Genomic DNA, 21238 nt, shown 5'->3' on the forward strand with positions numbered 1-21238 from the left:
TTGCTATCACTTGTCTCCCAGATAATTGTAATATCCTCCTTTTTTTTTTTTTTTTTTTTGAGAGAGAGAGAGAGGGAGAGAGAAACATCTATGGGTTGCCTCCTGTACGTGCCCCGACCAGGGATTGAACCTGAAACCTGGGTATGTGCCCAGACTGGGAATCAACCCGAGACCCTTCTGGTGCATGGGAACAAAGCTCCAACCAATTGAGCAGTAACAAGCCACACCAGCCAGGGCTGTACTATCCTCCTAATATGCATAGGATTTACTAGTGGAATGGATATGACGTGAGAAAGAGAAGACACAGGGTCATTCTGAGGTTTTGGCCTGAGCAACTGGAAAAAAAAAAAAAAAAAAGGCTTGTCATTTATTAAACTGAGGAAGAAGGGATAAGAGTGGATTCAGGCCAGACTGTGTCACATGGCCATCTCTGACTGGTGAGAGGCTGAGAAAGTAAGTATCTGGCTGTATTTGTTTTCTAGTCTTGTGTAATAAATTACCACAAACTTATCAGTTTAAATTAACACACGCTTATCTTACAGTTTCTGTGGATCAAGAGTCCAGGTATGGCTGGGCTATGTTCTTACCAGGAGAACCATCTGTTTCCAAGCTCACTCAGGTTGTTGGCAGAATTAATTTCTTTATGGTTGTAGGACTTAGCACTTTGGGTTTTTTTCCTTTTTTTTTTTTTTTCTGGCTCTTAGACCAGAGGCTGCCCCTAGCTCCTAGAGATTGCCTGATATTTCCTGCCACACGGACCTCTCCATAGGCAGTTCAGAACATGGTATCTCGCTTCTTCAAGGCCATTAGGAGAGTGAGTCTGTTAACAAGACAGAATCTCATATAATGTAATTTAATCAGGGAGTGATATCACACCACCTTTGCTATATATTCTATTGCCTGTGTAGGCTCCAGTATATGGCAGACCTTGATTTGAATCCTGGCCTTGAACTTAGCCGTATCATAGCATATTATGTAACTTGAGCCTCAGTTTCCTCAACTGTAAATTGGAAAGAACACAACTTACCTCTTTAAAAATTTTTCATTGATTGAATTTTTTAATAAGAGAGAGAGGAAAGGAGAGAGAGAAAGATTTGTTGTTCTGCTTATTTATACATTTATTGGTTGCTTCTTGTATGTGCCCTGACTGGGGATCGAACTCTGCAGCCTTAGTGTATCAGAGCACAACTTACCTCTTGTTTGCATATGTGTGAATTGAATGCACGGTGTCTATAGGTCCAGTAGGCACTCTATAATGTTAGCTATTTTTATTTTTCAGAAAGGGTTCAGGGAGGAGGCCCAGGAAAAATGGGTGCAGCCTTCAGGGAAAGAATTGTGGTCAAGTCAAAAGAGGGAAAAATACAACCTTGTGGCAGACTTGCTGAAGCCAGAAGGAGGACGCCAGACAGTGCAGATCTACAGCCACGTTGCTGAGCCGATGAGTCACTGGAAGTGACAGGCCAGGCTCCTCAGGCCACAGCTGCACTGGCTGTGGCCAGGCTGGACTGGGTTATAACATGATGACTTCATTGTCACTGGGGAATCATGGGAATCATTCCGGAAGCCTTTTTGTCCTCCCCTTTCCCCAGAAGGAATCCATCCCTTCTTCCTCTTTTTTGGGACTTTGCACACCGTCTTACTTTCTGGAAGCAGCAGGAAACAATGGAAAGGGACATAAAAGCCAGAATTTGGGTCCTGCCTAATTTGTTCACTGATTTGCACAGCGCTAGTCACTTCACCTCAGTCCTCTTATCAGTAACATGAGAATGAGCAGCCCTGCCTCCAAAGTGTGATGTGAAGATTAGGTGACAGTGCACGTTCAACAAAAAAGGCATGCATTAGTATTTTATTAATTCGCTGTATATTTTTGACTCCTTCCTGCTCTTGGTCCCTCTTCCCATAGTTCCTTGAAGACAGACACTCATCAGTTCTAATTCATTTTTGGATCTCTACCGCTTACCTTGGCCGAGCACACATTTTTATGAATGGATGAATGGAAGAATCAATGAATGTCTGCAGCCGCAGTTGCACGCCGGGAGCCCCGCCCCCTTCCGCTCTCCCCACTACAGAGAGGGGCCACGGGCGGGTCTCTCGCGACCGTTCGCCGGCGCGTGCGCGGGAGGCCGCGCGCGGCCAGTGGTGGCGGGCCCGCTCCCCGTGCGCGCGCGCCAGGGGAAGGGAGGGGCGGGGCCCGGCCGGAGGCGGGCGGGCGGGCTGCTGGCTATAGAGCCGGCGGCGACGGTGGCGGGTGGCCGGCTGAACGCGTGCCGGGTGGGAGAAAACGAGGCGGCGGCGATGCTGTCTCCTCCGTGACGAGCGCCGGAAGGGCTCCAGGAAGCGCGGAGGAGCTGCGAGCTGGGGTCGGTGGCCTCGGGCGTCCGCCGGGCCATGGTGGCTGCGGGCGGTGGTTGGCGCGGCAGCGCTGCGGCCCGGAGCCGTGCGGGGCCGGGACAGTCGCGGCGCTGACGCCCGCGGGGCCCAGGCGCAGATATGAAGCGGAGCCGCTGCCGCGACCGACCTCAGCAGCCGCTGCCGGCAGTCCGCGGGGAGGATGGGGCTCAGCGGGCGTCCGAGCTGCCCCAGTCCCTGCCCCCGCGCCGGCGAGCGCCTCCCGGGAGGCAGCGACTGGAGGAACGGACCGGGCCCACGGGGCCTGAGGTCAAGGAGCAGGTAGGGAGGGCCGGGGTCCGAGAGCGAAAGGATGGAGGGGGAGCCTGAATGGGAGCTGTGGGGGAGGGGATCTCCGGCGGGAAGACTAGCTAGGGCATTTGAGGGGTGGGGACTGAGTAGTTCCGCTGGAGGAATGGGAGGTCTGGAGAGGCAGAAAAATGGGGAGTGGAGAAGTGGAAGTGATGGCCAGGTTGAATGAGAAATGGGGGGCGTAGGGGGATGAAAGAATGGTCCTATGGGCGTTTGTTCAGGGGTTCTGGATGGGAAGAAGCTACACTGGAGTGTGAGCTGGGAGTAAATGCACTGCAAGTAGGCTTACTGAAGGGGTATGGAGGAGTTACCTAGGGAGGTCAACAGTATAAGGTAGGGAAACTCAATATCAAGTAGTAAATGTTATCCTATTTCTTAGAGACTGACTGTCTTGACAGGTATAAAAACGGATGTTATTCCTAAGCATTCTCTGGTTTGGTCATCATTATAGTCTTGTAGGAGTGTGTTTAGAACCATTTCTCAAGTTCTCTTCAGTAACGATCTATTTCACGAGAAAGCACTTTTTTAAAACACCCGCATGTGTGCAGTTCGAAGCCCAATGTTGTGAACAGGGAATTCATAGATATAGGCTCTGCCTTCTAGGAGTTTTCCACTGACAACGTCTTGATGGGAAAACACGGAAAGCAGTGAAAAAATATTCATGGAGTTTCTGAATGACAGGATGTGTTTATATAATTTATTAATCAAGTGTAGGTGAAGTTAGAAGTAGGGGTTAAAGGTCAGTTTTATCAGGGAGAAGTTGTCACTAGTAGATGTAGGAAGTTCAGTAAAAGGAGACTGTGGTTTTTGATCTTGTGGGATTTGCAGAAAAAGGTTCTGTAATGAACTCTAGTGACAGCTTTCCTTTTGCACTCGAGATCCTAGTGACTTCATCTTTGAGTCTTTCAAGACTTTTATTAGGTTTCCTGCCTCTTTCCCATCAGTTAAATAAGTATTTTCCTGAGACACCATTCCTTATATAGTTTCAGTGATACACATGCTAGCACTTGGATTTTTCCCCTTTTTGTTCTTTTACCTTTTGTTCTCCACCCAGCTCTGAGCAGACTGCACCATCGGCTGTCTCTGCCCTTGCTTTTCAGGCCACTGAGCATTGTCCTATTGCTGTAATTTCCCCCATCGTCCTTGCTTTTCATATTTTCTGCAGTACCTATTTGGAACTTTAAAAATGTATTTAAAGCTCAGATCCTTTCCTTACTCAATTTACCTGGTCCAGTTGAACATTGCATGCTTCACTATAGAGTTCAAGGTTACTTGATTTTCTTTCTTTATATCAGGATTTCTGTGTTCGTTCATCCTTTGCTTCAGTCTCAGAGAAAAGTATTCCTCCTCCTCTCTGAGGCTAATCCCTCTATGTTCTTGATTTCATCCCATCTCATTTGCCCTTGTTATGTATGTTATTTTCTCTTTGTCTTAAACCTCAAATAAAAACAAAACAACACAGTTTTCCTGAATTGTGTAACCTACCTAAGCTACTTTGTTATCTCTTCTTTGCTCCACCAGCCACCTACTTGAAAAATGGGTCAGCTTCCTCACCTTGTGTACATCTCTCATATTATGCTTTGGTTCCTGCACTTAAACTCTCCCAAAACTGATGTCTTCAAGGTCACCAATAACTGTATATGTTTTTATTTTTTTATTGAGGTGTGACTTAAATACAAATCAAAGGTTCATTCAGCCAATGAATTTTTACAGGACAGATATACTCATTCGACCACTACTTAGTTAAAAATGTAGGACATTATTAGTACCCTAGAACCCTCCTCCAAAGGTAACTACTTTCCCAACCTCCATCACCATGGATTAGTTTTGCCTGTTTTTGAGCTTCATATAAATGGAACCATATAGTTTGTACTCTTTTGTGACTAGATTCTTTCATTCAAATCATGTTTGTGAGATCCATCTATGTTGTTGCTTGTGGAAATAGTTGGTTCTTTTTCATCACTGTATAGTTTTCCATTGTGTGAATGTACCATGATGGATACTAAAATGTCTTTTGAAATTAAAAAATAATGCGTGGCTACTTGTGAAAAGTTTTTATTGTGAAAGAATTACATAGAGAGATATGTAATAGTTTCACGAACCTTTGAATGATTAAATCCGATAGTCTTCCCATAGTCCTTATGCTCTCTGGCCTCTGTGACCTATTTGTCACTATTGACCGCATGTTCCTTCTTGATTATTTTCTTTTGTCATAATATGCATTCCACTTCTATTTGTCTGACTGCTTCCTGTGTGTCTTTTTTTGTTTTCTTTTCCTGCCCCCTAAATGTTCCTCGGGGATATGTTTTCCGTCCTTAGTTCTTTCCTTAATTGTACTCTGTTTCTTAGTGGGCTTCCCTATTTGTGGCAGGTTCTTAGGATGTGGAACAAGGGTCTATGGCCCCCTTTATTCATGGCATTGTGTCACAGAATCTTCTTGTAGAGTGATGAGTGTCTAGCCCTTAGCTGTACGTTTCCATTTCTGTGCTTAATGTTTCCATCATAGACTTTAAGCATTTGTGATCTTAACATTTGTGATTTTTATAATTTGATAGTGTCTTTGTAAGTCTATAACTTATAATTATTTGATTTTGAACAGGTAAAATTTCAGTTGTATGTGTTAGAGGCTGGATGGATTCCATTCATTCAGAGAGTAAGAGCCTAGCTGAACAACAAGCATTCACTTTTCACAAATGACTTCGTTCTCCATTTCTCATGACATGGAGAAATGCTTGTTATACTTTATACTATGCTGATATTTAGGAATAAAGTTCTGAACAGGATGCAGGATTTGGATCTCTAGAAGGTCAGTGGCTTACTGTATCATTAAAATACAATCTGTTATTTCTCCTTTGAAATGTGCTTTTCCCGTGTCTTTTCTTTGTTTTGTCATCAAGCTTGAAATTGTTTCCAGGGTCTTTGACTTTTCCTTCTCCCTTAATGCCCTTATCCAGGCTCTGCCTAGTCTACCTTCATGACGTCTTTCAAATCTTTACTCTCACTGTCATCACCTTAATTCAGAATTTATAAACTTTTGTCTTGCTTGTTGTAATACCTCAACTGAATTTCTTGGGTTTTAGGAAAAAAACTTCTTTTAACCTCTAATTTATTCTGCATTCTGTTGAAAAAAAAAAAATAGAACTCATTGCCTCCCTGAGTTCCAGTGATAAATATTTATTAGATCGATCATTTCATTTCTTTTTCTTTTTTCTTTTTAAAAATATCTTTATTGATTTCAGAGAGAGGAAAGGAGAGGGAGAGAGAGAGATAGAAACATCAAGGATGAGAGAGTCATTGATCGAGCCCGCAACCCGGGCATGTGCCCTGACCGGGAATCTAACCCTGATCGCCTGGATCCTAGGTCAACGCTCAACCGCTGAGCCATGCCTGGTACGGCTCATTTCATTTCTTTATCTTAAGAAACCTTCAGTAACTTAATACCCATAGAATAAAGTCTGAAGAGCTTGGCATTCAAGGTCTACTTTGATACTTAGCATTTAAAAAAAAAATTTTTTTTTTAAGAAGAATCAGAGTTAGATGCCCCTTCTCTTAGTTCCTTCCCAAGGCTTAGTTTTGCTTCCATTGTTGCATATATACAAATTGTCCTATCTCTCTCTCAGGCCAGACTGTTTCATTTATTGTTGCATACCTAAGCCTAGTATTGTATTTGAAACATAGTTATTAGTCTGAATATTTATTAGAAACATCCATATGTGCTGGTGCTTGAAATAGGATATTTGCTCAACGAATGTCCTAATTGGTTGTCAGTCTCTCATCAGAGAAAAAACTCCCCAGAGGCTGTCTTAATCATTATTGTATCCTATGTCTTTAGTGTTTTAACTGCTATGTAATGGGTAGTCAGTAAATATTTGTTTATTGCTAGGCGCTTTATATATTTATTTTTATTAATCATCTGTCTGAAAAGCTCTTCTCTGCCTCTGCCCATTAAAATTCTATTCAAACTTCCAGGCCTAACTCAAATGTCACAGAAACTATTCTGAGAAGTTTTTATTTTTTATTTTTATGTGGGATCCTAAGAGGATCTTTGATTGGGCTTCAGTACATTTGTGAATCTTCTGAAATTACAATTCTCAAAATTCCATGAAACAAAAAGTGAAAACTTGGGTTCTATGAGATTAAATAAAATAATGATTAGAAAGCACATAGTAGATAGGTACTTAAATATTCTCATTTCATTTTTTCTATAACACATTGTTTTATCTATTCCTCAGTATATAGTAGGTTCTAAATAAATATTTGCTGAATGAACGGATAAATGAACCAATGTTTTAGCACTTTTGTCCTTCTGTATTTATTTTATATATTTCATTTCTGCTTTTAAGTTATAAATTATTGAGGGTAGGAATTGTATCATAATTTTACTTTTTAAAATATACCTTTATTGCCTGGCCAGGCGTGGCTCAGCGGTTGAGCGTCAACCTAAGATCCAGGCGATCGGGGTTTGATTCCTGGTTAGGGCACATGCCTGGGTTGTGGGCTAGGCAGCCAATCAATGACTCTCTCATCATTGATGTTTCTCTCTCTCTCTCTCTCCCTCTCCTTACCTCTCTCTGAAATCAATAAAGATATATTTAAAAAAATAAAATAAAATATACCTTTATTGATTTCAGTGAGGAAGGGAGAGGGAGAGTGAGAGAAACATTAATGATGAGAGAGTCGTCATTGGTCGCCTGCCTCCTGCATGCCCCTGACTGGGGATCGAGCCCTCAACCCGGACATGTGCCCTGACCAGGAATCGAACCTTGATCTCCTGGATCCTAGGTCGATGCTCAACCACTGAACCATGTCCGGCCGGGCTGTATCATCATTTTATTTACCATAATGTATAGTCAAGGGCTTTGCTCACAATAGATGCTAATAAGTAATTATTTATTGAAGGAAGAGAAAAATTGAATATTTTGGATTTGAGTGATTGGGGTAATAATGGTACTATGATAGAAACAGAGAAGTAAAGGAAATGAGACATTTTTTGAAGATGGAGGAAGGTGGAATTCAATTTTAGTTCCTAGAATTTTCTCTGCACCATTGAGAAATTTTCAAAATTATTTTCATGGAAATCAGTACCATCTCATTATTTATTCTTTAGTACTAAATAAAAGGGTAATAAATAGGGGAGCAGAATGGTCTTAACTTGTGTTTTAGCTTGATTACTCTGGCAGTTGTATAGGGGATAGAATGTAGGACATGGTGATTGAAACATGGCATTTGAGAATTCTTCTAAGTTTTCAATAGAGAAAGTTTATTAGCCTTCCCTCCCCCTCTTATCCAGAAGTAATATGGGTAAGGGTCAGCTCCTGAAAACCTATTAGCTTGGGAAGATTTTATTTTATTTTTTGTCTTTATAGTTATCAGTATTAAGCATAATAATTTTTTTAAAAAAATTATCTTTATTCTTGAAAATATTACAGATGTCCCCTTTTTTCCCCATTCACCCCATCCACCCTGCACCCCCCCCCCCCGCCCCAGGCCTTCATCACACTATTGTCTGTGTCCATGGGTTATGCATATAAGTCTATAGATTCTTTAGTTAATCTCTTCCCACCCCCACCTTCCCTCTGAGATTCATCAGTCTGTTCCATGCTTCTATGTCACTGAATCAATTTTGTTCATCAGTTTATTATGTTCTTTAGATTCCACATATAAGTGATATCATGTGATATTTGTCTTCCTCTGCCTGGCTTATTTTGCTTACTCTAGGTCCATTCATACTGTCCCAAAGGGTACGAGATCTTTCTTCTTTACAGCTGCGTAGTATTCCATGGTGTAAATGCCCCACAGCTTTTTTATCCACTCATCTACTGATGGGCACTTGGGCTGTTTCCAAATCTTAGCTATTGTAAATTGCATTGCTATGAACATAGATGGGGTGCAGATATTCTTTCTGATTAGGGGAAGATTTGATTTAATCAAGGGTACTGGGAGCAGACAGCCTGGGATGGTTGAAGCAGGTTGTACAATGTTTGTTCCCTGATGAGGGTAGGACACATCTGTTTACAGAGTTTTCCCATCTTTGTTCTACTGGATGCCCCTTAGCCTAAGATCAACTTAAATGCTTTTCCACTAGTTACTGATGGTGACTTATAGTCAGGACTATCAGAGGCAGCCAAATACTGCAATCAGTATAGTTCCTTCATTGCTGCTCTTAGTTGCTATATGGTTCTCTGCTAAATTTGCTACCTAGCTTTGTACTTTCTTCGTGAAATCCCTATTGTACCTTGGTTATTACTTTTCTTCAGGAGGTGTTGGTTGTTTTTCATCATTAATATACATACTTGGGATTCCAAAGGGGTTGAAAACTGGGGTTGTTGGAGCAAGGGCTAGCTACCCCTGGGGGAAGAGGAAAAGTCCTCACGGAAGAGCAGAGGCTAGCCTGTTGGGAGTAAAGGCTTACATGTAATGCATTGTTAGTGAGATATATATATATACACACACACACACATATAAATAAATAAATAAATATATTTTAAATATACCTTTTATTGATTTCAGAGAGAGGAGGAGAGAGAATTGAAACATCAATGATGAGAGAGTCATTAATTGGCTGCCTCCTGCACCCCCCTGACTGGGGATCGGGCCCACAACCCGGGCATGTGCCCTGGCCGGGAATCTAACCTCGATCTCCTGGATCCTAGGTCAATGCTCAAGCACTGAGTCACGCCTGGCCGGGTAGTGAGACATATTTGACAACTTTTTTTCTTAACATTGTACCTCATTTTAATTCCCAAAAACTGTTTCCTTTTCTCAGTGCTATAATCATGTAAAAGTCTCCTATTTCTATTTTGGTTGCCCACCCCCACTCCACCCCACCTCCCACTACCCCACCCTCCATTCCCCCTCTCCCATGGTATTTTGCACCTAGCAAGATCAGTCAGTATCACCCTGTAAAAGCTTAAATCAGAGTTTGTCACCAACCCCTACTAAAAACTCTACAGTGGCTTTCCATCACAGTTTAGATAAGAATCCAAAGTGCTTGCTTTGTCCTCTAAGATTCTACATGATCTGCCTTTTGGCCTTCTCAAACCTCATTTCCTTCCACTCTTCTTGTTCATTGAGCTCTAGTCACACTGGCTGCCTTGATAGTCTCCAAGTATATTAAGTATGTTCCCGCATACGTAAATTAAAAAAATTATTATTTGAGGACTTCTACACTTCGTAGTTTTTTCTACCTGAGATGTTCTTTTTCCAAATCATACATATATGATGTATACACACACACACATATGTATATATATGTGGCTGGCTTCCTCATTTTATTTAGGTCTCTGTCCAGATATCACATCCTCATAGAGGCCTTACTTGACCAGTTTAAAGTAACACTCTTAGTTATTCCTTCTCTTTAGTCACCTGTTAGTGTCACATATTTGTTGTTTATTGTCATTCTTCCACAGTGGAATATATGGTTCGTGAGGGGAGGAATTTGGGTTTGCTTTTCTCACTGCTATATCTTCAGTTTCTAGGATTGTATATAGAAGGTTCTAAATAGAGACTTCTGCGTGAATGTATAGTGATTAAGATTGAATCCTTCTGTAACTTAAAATTCCAACTCTGTGACCTGAGGCAAGTTACTTAAGTTTTCTAAGCCTCAATTATTCCACATAGATTATAATAGAGATAATATTATTACCTATTTCATAGGGTTATTGTGAGGATTTAATAAATTAATCCATGTAAAACACTTATTACAAAGCCTGATACCAAGAAATGCTCAATAATGGTCAATTATCATATTAAAAATTAAAAAAAATTTTTTTAATCCTCACCAGAGGATATTTTTTCTATTGCTTTTAGAGAGAGTGGAAAGGGGAGAGAGAGAGAGAAACATCAATGTGAGAGAAACACATTGATTGGTTGCCTCCCGTACACGCCCTGACTAGGGCGGTAGATCCAGCCTGCAGCTGAGGTACATGCCCTTGACCGGAATGGAACGTGAGACCCTTCAGTCCTTGGGCCCACACTCTAACCACTGAGCCAAACCTGCCAGTGCTAGTTATCATATTTTAAAGGTACATGTACAGAATGTATGAAATAGAGTTCATATTTTTTAGTGTTCCTATCTGCTTTTAAAAAGAAATATAATAGAAAATGATACGTATTGACCTTTATTTTGTGAGTGTTATCAAACTGTTCTTTTACTTTGTTCAGCTTAAAAAGGAGGCTTTAATTTGTACATTTTTCCCTTTAGGGAAACTTTTATGGATTTTTTTTATTCAGTAACTGGTTTAGAAGATAGTATAGTCTCCCTAGGTTTTAGAATGTAATTAAGAATAAACTCGGGCCAAGGAGACCACATTTTAAAATTCTGTGGTATTTTAGTTGTGCCAACTTTAATGTAGCAGTACTTCCCACCAGTGGATCTGAGCAGCAGACGCACAAATCCTTTAACTCTTAGTTTGTTGGAGATTAACAAGCCACATAGTTTCTGTGCCTATATTTCAGCAAAGCAAAGGTAACATAGTAATATTAGATCTCCTAATTTTCATGACAATTTGAGACCTTTAGGGATATTTTTAAAAGTAGAGTTTAGAACTAATATTTAGCCTGGCCAGCATGGCTCAATGGTTGGGCGTTAATCCATCAACCAGGAGATCATGGTTTGATTCCTGGTCAGGGTACATATCCGGGTTCCAGGCTTGATCCCCAGTGGGGGGCATGCAGGAGGCAGCTGATCAGTGACTCTCATCATGTTTCTCTCTCTCTCTCCCTCTTCCCACTCTCTCTGAAATCAATAAAACACATTAAAAAAGAAAAAAGAAATAACATTTAAAAAAAATTCCTTAAGTTATTTCAGAGGTGTGATACCCAGATGATTTTGTTCAGGTGACTCAGGAATAGCTGAGCCTTGTCTTTGACTAGTAAGAGAAAGGGACATTTTATTACTAGCTCTAATGCTAGTAGTCTTTTATATTAAAGAATATAGTTGCTGTAACAGATCCATTCAAAAGAACCCAGACTAATGGAGGCTCTAATATGTTCTACACATGCTTCCACATGGGAGGTTTTGATGGCCAGGTCTGGAAATGGCTTAATCACTTCCCCCATATTCCATTGCCAGAATTCAATCACAGGGCCATGCCTAACTGCTAGAGGGCTGGGAAATATCTAGATTGTGCCCAGGAGGAAGGCGAATCATGTTTGGTCAGTATCTAGCTAGTTCCTACCACTGAGCTCAAACCCCAGGGTAGCCCTCAGCTAGAACTATGTAGAAATCCTCCTATTTTGTGTATGCACAGTCTGTTACCATAGTTTCCTTTCATTCCTAGTAGGCCCACAGAGTTTTGAGTAATAACCATTTTGAATGCAAGTAAGTAAAGGCCTTTCCCCAAGAAAGCTAATATGGAAAAGCTTGTTTTCCTCTGTCTGCTGAGGTCTCTGGCAATCCCCATGCTCCTTCAGGTCTTGGTGGCTAGTGAGAACTCTCCCTTAGGCTTTTTTCACTTTGTCAGTCCAGCCATGTGGAAGAGGGAAAAAGCCAGAAGGCAGCGATAGAGATGCCAGAGAGAAAAGTGACTGTATCTTAGCTCTTCTCAATTTGACAGACTCCTAGAAGGAAGTGTGGCCCTAGGGAAGCCCACCTCCACATGTGCTTTGACTTTTAAAATACAGGGAAATACACTTAACATAAAATTTACTATTAGTGACATTTAGTACTTCACATATCGTGCAACCATCAACCATGATCTAGTTTCAGAACATTCACATCACCCAAGAAGGAAATCTCGTATCCAATAAGTAGTAATTCCCCATTTCTTTTTTCCTCCAGTTCCTGGCAACCATTAATCTGTTTTCTGTTGCTATGGACTCTGGACATTTCATATAAATGGAATCATACAATATGTGGCTTTTTATGTCTGGCATCTTTCATTTAGCATACTGGTTTAGCATACAAATACCCACATTGTGGCATATATCAGTACTTTATTTCTTTTCATGGCTGAGTAATATTCTGTTGCATGGATATACCACATTTTGTTTATCCAGTCATCAGTTGATGGGTATTTGGGTTGTTTCTACCTTTAGGTGATTGGGATAGTGCTGCTATGAACATTTGTGTACGAGTTTTTTTTTGTTTTGTTTTAAATCCTCACCAGAGGATATTTTTTCCATTGCTTTTCAGATGGGGGGCGGCGGGGAGACATCGATGTGAGGGAGACACATTGACTGGTTGCCTCTCCCATGCACCCCGACCAGGGCCGGGGATCGAACCTGCAACCGAGGTATGTGCCCTTGGCCGAAATCAAACCCAGGACCCTTCAGTTCACAGGTTGACGCTCTAACCACTGAGCCAAACCAGCCAGGGCTGTGTACAAGTTTTTGTTCTAACACCTGTTTTTCAGTTTTTTGTTTTTATATATATAAAAGAGTGGAATTGCTGGATCATATGGTAATTCTGTGTTTAAGTTTTTGAGAAACTGCCAAACTGTTTTCCTAGGTGAATGTACCGTTTTAACACTCCCACCAGCAATGTAGGGAGGGTTCCGGTTTGTCCATGACCTTGCTAACACTTGTTATTTTCCTTTTTTTAAATGTATCTTTATTGATTTCAGTGAGAAAGAGAGAGGGAGAGAGAGTTGAAACATCAATGATGAGAGAGTTGTCATTGATCGGCTGCCTCCTGCATGCCCCCTACTGGGGATGGAGCCCGCAACCCGGGCATGTGCCCTGACCGCCTCCTGGATCCTAGGTTGATGCTCAACTGCTGAGCCACGCCCAGCTGGGCTATTTTCCATTTTTAAAAAAAGATATTTTTATTGATTTTTTTTTTAGAGAGAGAGGAAGGGAGACAGAGAGAGAGAAACATTGATGAGAGAACAAAACATTGATTGGAATTGAACCAGCGACCTTTCTGTGCACAGGAAGACGCCCAACCAACTGAGCCACACCCACCAGGGCTCTTTTCCATTTTTAAAAAATGATAGCCAATGGGGTGGAGCGGGTCACTGGGGAGAAAAAAGGACATCTGTAATATTTTAAACAATAATAAAAAAAAATAAAAATAAAAAAATGCTAGCCATTCTAGCAGGTGTAGATGATATCTCATTGTGCTTTTTTTTTTTAAATGTTTCTCTTTCATTGGTGTTTCTATATCTGTCCCCCTCCCTTCCCCTCTCTCTCAAACTCAATAAAAACATTAAAAAAAAAAAAAGACATGACTTGCTTTGACATTTCCTTTCCATTTTCTGGCTTCTTTTCTTTGGTATGTTATGATAGGGAATAGGAAGATTGGAAAGGATATGACTTTCTCTTTATTGGTGCTGATCTAATTTGCTATTGGTGGTTGTTTCTTTTCTGGCTAAGACTAATTGTTCATCCATCCAGTGTAGCAGTCATCAGTCAAGTGCTGGTTCTCTCATGGGATGGAACCTTTCCCTCTCTGTATTACCTTCATGTAGGGTATTACTTCAGCTTGTTATCATCCAAGACCTTCTCATTTTCCTCTACCCAAATTTTCTTGCTGGGGGTGTTGCCTCTGTGAGTGGCTACCCATTTTTGGTGGGTTACTGCATTAGTGCCCAAACCCTGCATCCATCCATGGTTTCATTTTGATGCATAGTACTATTTCTTCCTTGACACACCATATAGTGGGAATATAGGCTGCCTCCCTTGCTGCCTTCTCTTTTTGCATTAACTGCTGCTTTCAATTCTCCTTTCTTCCTGCTCACATCGATTGTTTTAGTGATACAGTGCCTAAATATCCCCATTTATCCTTTTATCCATTTGCTATCAATTAAAAAATACTTTTTCTTCTCTCGTTATTTTTCATCATCAATTTCACTCTTTTCGTTTTGCTTGGGTATTTGTAAATTATTTTGTGGATAGCCACCACCAACCGTATTAGTATTTTCCCATGTTTGTGAACCGACTAATCACTAAAACCCACTAAAAGCCCTTGGAGGGCTTTTAAAAAATTTTTTCTCAAGGAGGTAGACATTTTTCCATTTTCCCCCCTGTGGCTTTTATTTATTATTGTTTAAGTCTTATTTGTTTAATCCTAACCCGAGGATATGTTTCTAATGATTTTAGAGGGAGAGGAAGGGAGAGGGGCAGAGAGAAAGAGAAACATCGATGTGAGAGAGGAACATGTATCAGTTGCCTCCTGCATGCACCCCAACCAGGGATCAAACCTGCAACCTGGGTATGTGCTCTCACCAGGAATCGAACCCGTGACACTACTGTGCACAGACCACACTCCAACCAACTGAGCCACACTGGCCGGGGCTCCCTGTGGCTTTTAGTATTGCCATGGTACCATTTACTTAAGTCCTGTTTTTCAAATGACTGGTAACATAGATTTCAGTTATCTCTCCTTATGCTTCTCATTTTGTCTTAGTACTTTCTAGGTCAGTTTGATGTGCTACTTACCTTGTTTATTTTAGCTTACATCATTGAAATATAAAAGATTTGCCTCATTTTCCTTAGTTTGTTTCAAAATAGTTTCTCATTTAATGCTGTTGTTAGTTAGATGGGGTTGCTTCAGAACATCTGAGTCTTGATATGTTGGACACTTTACTGAGTAAGGAGGAAGAGGTATTGGGATGGAATGGGATGGGCTAGACTAAAATAAAGGCCAAGAGGAGGCACTATCAATGTTTCATATTGTCTGTATTTTCTTCATAGTACTTTATACTTTTTCATTGAAAGCATGTATTTAGCTCCTATTACAGACATATAAAGAAAGCTCTAAGCTTTATTTTAGCATTAATTGAATGCTGGAGGTGTTTCTAACTTTGTATAATGGGTAAAGGAAGGCTTGTTATTCATGATTTTTTTAAAAACTGAAAAAAACAAAACTGCAAAAGGTTTTTCTTTACTGGATAGAGGAAGAATGTGAATAAAAGGAGAAAAGTAAATCAACAACTAGATGTGTACTCATTATGAATAATATATCTTATCAAAATGTCTTATCATCTTGTGAGTCTCCTCTATTTTTTTGTTTGAGATTTTATGATCAATGTCCCACATCCTTCATAGCATACCCAAACAGCTTTTACTAAGAAATATGTTTCTGACTTTATTGAGCAGGAAATATAAGATGTTGGCACTTTTTAACTATAATGAATATTGTAGAGATGTTTAATATGAAGTTCTTAGACACTTCCAGAAAAGACATTAAAGACTTATGTTTTACTTTTTTCTCTTTGAAGGATGTGATACCTGGACTTAGTCCCCTGCTCTTCAGGAAGCTCAGTAATCCTGACATATATCCATCCACTGGAAAAGCTAAACTTCAACGACAACTTAGTCAGGATGACTGTAAGTTACGGAAAGGAAGCCTGGCCAGTTCTTTGTCAGGTAAGTATCTAATTTTGTTTAAGAAATATGGGACTGTGTTGTCAATATTTAAAAGTATACCAACTGAATTGGCATCTTGACAGCTTCTTCTCTGGTGGTAGTTTTGTATAGAGCACTTATGGCTAAGGCTGTCTTCCTTTTTTTACTACTTCCTCATGACATCTCTGAACACTAACCTCCTGAACCTGCTAGTATTTCTTGGTTGACCACTATCACTGGTTATTTCCTTTCAGTCTGATTTTTGCTCTCTGCTTAATTCTATAGACTTTACATCCTTTTCTTCTTTTGATTTCCCCCCCATTTTGAAAACCCATTCTAGTGCCCATAGTGTCTTCACCCCTTTTCCATTGAAAAGTTAAAAAATTCAAGGAGAAAAAATTATACAAGGAAGTCATGGTCCAAATAGGAAGCAATTACAATGTGACATAATTTTAAGCAATCAATAGAGTATGAAAAAAAATCCATGTGACCCCTGCTAAAAATATTAGATCAGTAGAGATGAAAATATAATCCGTGGCCTAAGAGTTAAATACTTGTCAACTACTTTTTTTTTGTCCCTTTTCAGGGCTATTTCCTTGGATTTATCTTCTCATTCTTCTACTGAAATTTTTATTTTGTCAGAGAGCCGTTTCTTGTTTAATTTTTTTTGTAGCATTCTGCTCTTCTTTTAATGATATGTTTATCTTCTAATTGTCTATGAGTAAATAGATTTTTGAATTTTGAATTAAAACCTTTCTTTTTAAGTTTTCTTTTGTTTATGAATCAACACTTTTTCTTTTGAGGCCCTAAAAACCAGAATCCATTGCTTTGCTCTGTGATGCTATAACTTTTGTATCCTGTGAGGCAGTGGCCTGGCTACTGGGTGGTACAATGTGGGACTGTGGTTATTTTTGACCTGTTTATAGATTTTCAGTTAATCTGATTTCAGCCTTATGTCTTACTTTATGTCCTTTTATGTATCTTGCATTTCTGAGCATTGAACTTATCTGAGATTTTGCAGGGCAGCCTGATACCCCATTTAACTGCAACCTCCTCTATGCTTATTATACCTTGTGTCTTTCTTTACCCAGTTCCATTGGTTATGATTCACCTACTTTAGATTTTTCCAACAATAATTTGTTCATCCCCTCAAGTCTTTCTCTCTTTCTCTTTCTCTTACATTTGCTTATTTATTTTATTTCTTTATTCTTATTTTAGTGGAGTTTTCTGGGGGACAAAAGATAAAAGTATGTGCTCAGTCAGCCATCTTTAACTGGGAATATTTTATATAATAGCCTCTTGAATCATTATAAGAATATTAAATAGAATTAAAAAAATTTTCCCCCTGAATTATTTGTTTCTAAAGCGCCGCTTGCTTCATTTGTACATATTGTTGCTTCTGTTTTACGTTGTTTTCCTCAAAATTTTGGGAATTCTTAATACACTCTAAGCCCTGACTAGTATATGTTCTAATGGGTATCTTCTGCAGTTGTGTAAGCTGCTTTCGCCAGCAGGCCTTTATTTTGAAGAGAGATAGAAATATGATACTAGCCTTTGTATATATGGATAGGTAGCAAACTACCTTTCCTTTAGAATATATAGACGAGGAGTAGGCAGATCATCTGGAGAGCTTGGCAACATTTGCAGAAGGAAGGAAAGAAGGCAGGCAGGCTCTACTCTGGGCTTATGGAAGTTTTGAGTAGAGTACCATTATTATTATTTCGTGTGTGGAGGGTTTTATGGAAAAAACTCTTCCCTCCCCCCCATTTATACATTTATTTTCTTCTCTCGCCTAATTGCCTTTGAACAAAGCTCTTTCTCGTTTTCAATAGGCACACTTCTAGAATTTCCCTATTAAGCATCACACAGGCTTTTGAAGTAAGATAAGTTTTATCAGGTTAGGAATCTTGACTCCCTGCAATTTTAGCAAATGCCACTTTAGCACTATAGGGAGATTATGTAATTTTTGAGATTAATTGTAAATATTCTCAATGTATTTTTTTTTTTTTTAATTCTCACCCGAGGATATTTTTTCCATTGCTTTTCACAGAAAGAGGAAGGGGGAGAGAGAGAAAGAGAGAGAGAGAGAGACACATCGATTGGTTGCACACGTACCCTGACTGGTCCGTGGCCAGGGATGGAGCCTGCACCTGAGGTACATGCCCTTGGCTGGAATCGAACCCAGGACCCTTCAGCCCACAGGCTGACACTCCAACCACTAGCTTTGGAGATAGATTCATTGAATACCATAATAGTTCCTGGACCTACTAACTGTGTGACCTTGGGCAAATAACAGCATGTACTTTGTAAGGCTATTATCAATAGTCTATGTTTCTGCATGTTCTACAGTGTATTTACATAAATATCCAGATTATTTTCCTTTGTGTGAATGCCTAGGCACTGAGCCTCCTTTTCAGTCACCCTTTGGGAAAGAGGCTGTGGGAGAAAGAGAAAAGTCCTTAATCTTTACTTTCTTCTTTTTCCCTTCCTCCAAACCACTCCATTATATTTAAATACATTTAAAACTTTTTATAAAATATATACAATCTTTTATTTTAAAAATAAAAAATGGGATCATATGCTACATACTTTCTGCTTTTTTCACTCATCAGGAACTGTTGAACATTTTTCTCTTTAAAAGAGAAAAGTTTCTTTTGATTTCAGAGAAGGGAGAGGGAGTGATAGAAACATCATTGATGAGAGAGTCATTGATTGGCTCCCTCCTGCACCCCCCCCCCCCCCACGGGGGGATTGAGCCCGCAACCCGGGCAAAGGCCCTGACCGGGAATCAAACCATGACCTACCTCCTGGTTCATAGGTCCACACTCAACCACTGAGCCACACCAGCCAGGCAAACATTTTTCTCTTGACTACATGTTGAGCTGCTTTATTATTTTTACTGGGTTTAATATTTCATTATGTAAAGATGTTATAATTTCTTTAACTTGTAATGAACACTTATTTCTAATTTTATTGTGGTGAGAATCACTAAGATGAACATTCTGGTCTATAATTGTTTTTTGTCTTTATATTGCATTTCTATAAGTGGAGTGCTGGGTCCAGACATATTCAAATAAAAATTTTTATAAGTTTTGCTAAATTGCCCTCCAAATAATTTGCGTCACATTTTGTTTGCAATAAAAAAGTATGTAGTAGAAAGACCAAAACCAAACCTTTTTTTGCTTATATGTGTGTGTGTATATAAAATATATCTTTATTGATTTCAGAGAGAGAAAGAGAGAGGGAGAGAGAGAGATAGAAACATCAGTGATGAGAGAGTCGTCATTGATTGGCTGCCTCCTGCACGCCCCCGACTGGGGATTGAGCCCACAACCCAGGCATGTGCCCTGATTGGGAATCGAACCGCGATCTCCTGGATCCTAGGTTGACACTCAGCTGCTGAGCCATGCCCAGCTGGGCTCTTTTGCTTATATTTTTATTGTAGTGGGTAGTTCCATGATGAATAAGATTTTGCCAGGAAGAGGAAGTGTTTCCAAGTGAATTGGGTGATTAAGATAAAGCCAGGTGAAAGTGCATGACATAATATTGAAGTTTAGTGATTGAATGGGTATGGAACACCTTAAGGAGATGAGGCCAGGAAGATATCTTGGATTTATGGAGGATCCTGTTAGTATTTTAAAAGTTTGGTTTAATTCTTTAAATAGTAGAGAGTCTTTAGAAGTTTTTAAGGAAGGGAATAACATGACCACATTTGTTTTGGTTAGATCACTACCAGCAATGTGAACACTGGTGTGAATGAAGAGATTGAAATGAGAGCTGTATCTCAATTAGAAAGTCACTGCAGCTCTAGATAGTCTTTATTAAGTGACTTTCTTGTAGTCTTTCAGTGGGATTAAGGTAGTCAGTCCTGGCTGAACACATGGAGCCTTGCAAGAGCAGGATAGATTCAGTGTTTGTCTTCTGGGAAACTAAGGGCCAAACTTGTCTAGGAGACTCTTTCTACTCCATTCATGTTGCATTGAGTTGGTGAGAAGCTAAGTAAGATGGAAGAGACTGGAAAACTCCTGGCCTGCTAGGTCAGGTCTCAGGGTGGTGGGTAGGGGATGGCATGGTGGTGGATATTACAGTGAATTTTAAATAGTTCAGTATTTCATTTGGAATTTTCACCGCCAAGATATTTGGAATTTTTAAAGGGCTACAGATTCTGAAATGGATATGGAGGAACTTTTTTTGGCTCAATGTACTTTTATCCACTTGATATCATTGTATTTTTCATTAAGAAATAATTACAGGTGTTTTTCTAAACCTTGTCTTTGAAGGTAAGCAGCTGCTCCCCTTGTCAAGCAGTGTACATAGCAGTGTGGGACAGGCAACTTGGCAATCTTCAGGAGAAGCATCAAACCTTGTTCGAATGAGGAACCAGTCCCTTGGACAGTCTGCACCTTCTCTTACTGCTGGCTTGGTAAGTGTTAATAAAGCTGGTCCCGTGCTTTATGAATAAATCCTTGATTGTCATTTGTCATTGCCACATTTATTGTTTTCCTTTTTAGGATTTGGGTAGTTTAATTTCTCAGAGAATAGAAAAAGAATGGAATTTAATTGAATATATTCTGATTGTTTTCTTATACTGTCACCGATACTAATTATGTACTGAGAATTATGAAAAAGATTTAGTAAGAAGTGAGGGTTCTCAGCCCCACACTAGGCTTCCCAGCCCAGGGTTCCAGTACCAAGAAGAGAAGTCCCCATATCTTCTGGCTGTTAAAACTAGCAGGGATTGTTGCTGAGTGAGATGGGGGGCTCCTGGAGTCCCAGGTGTTCCTCTTAAAGAAGACTTACTTGGACTCACTCCCTCTGAGCTCCAGTGCTGAGGCAGCAGCTTGAAACGCACCAGGGAAATACGGGAACTGAATTGTCTGGCATCAGGGTGAGAGCTGGAGGGGCAGCTTTCTCCTAGACAGAAGTGCTGGCAGAGGCCCCTGTTCCTTTTCTGAGCCCTCCCCCCCACAGACCCATCAGGCAGGAGCCATAGATGAGTCTCCATCCACCTAGCTGTCATTGTTCGTTCAGCTCTGGTGATTCCCAGAGCCCCCACCCCACCCGACTTTCGGGCCCACCCAAGTTGTTTCCAGTGGCTTTTCCATACTATGACCTGCCTTGGTTCATGCTTCAGACCTACCTAAAATTTCTCTAACAAGCAGCATCTGGCCTCAGTGTGCCTCATACCTCTTGCTAAGTGGCCCTAGGCCTGGCACTAGTGGCAGCTGGCCTTGGTTTGCAGCTTACC

General features: G+C 40.4%; 1 protein-coding gene across 4 annotated transcripts in view; it reads left to right on the forward strand.

Moving 5' to 3' along the window:
* Positions 1 to 2179: 2179 nt before the first annotated feature.
* The window catches only part of MAST2 (microtubule associated serine/threonine kinase 2), a 130376-nt gene continuing 111317 nt past the window's right edge, over positions 2180 to 21238 (forward strand). For 2 of the 4 annotated variants that reach the window (XM_081144675.1, XM_081144676.1), the window contains exons 1-3: positions 2204 to 2670; positions 15864 to 16011; positions 20271 to 20413. In XM_081144675.1, the coding sequence (XP_081000801.1) occupies positions 2491 to 2670; positions 15864 to 16011; positions 20271 to 20413 (471 nt within the window). In that variant the 5' untranslated portion in view covers positions 2204 to 2490. Of the gene's footprint in view, positions 2671 to 15863; positions 16012 to 20270; positions 20414 to 21238 lie in introns of all 4 variants that reach the window. The other 2 variants (XM_081144674.1, XM_081144673.1) reach the window with 2 other exon arrangements.

Source organism: Miniopterus schreibersii (assembly GCF_964146895.1).
Source record: "Miniopterus schreibersii genome assembly, chromosome: 8".
Classification (NCBI taxonomy): domain Eukaryota; kingdom Metazoa; phylum Chordata; class Mammalia; order Chiroptera; family Miniopteridae; genus Miniopterus; species Miniopterus schreibersii.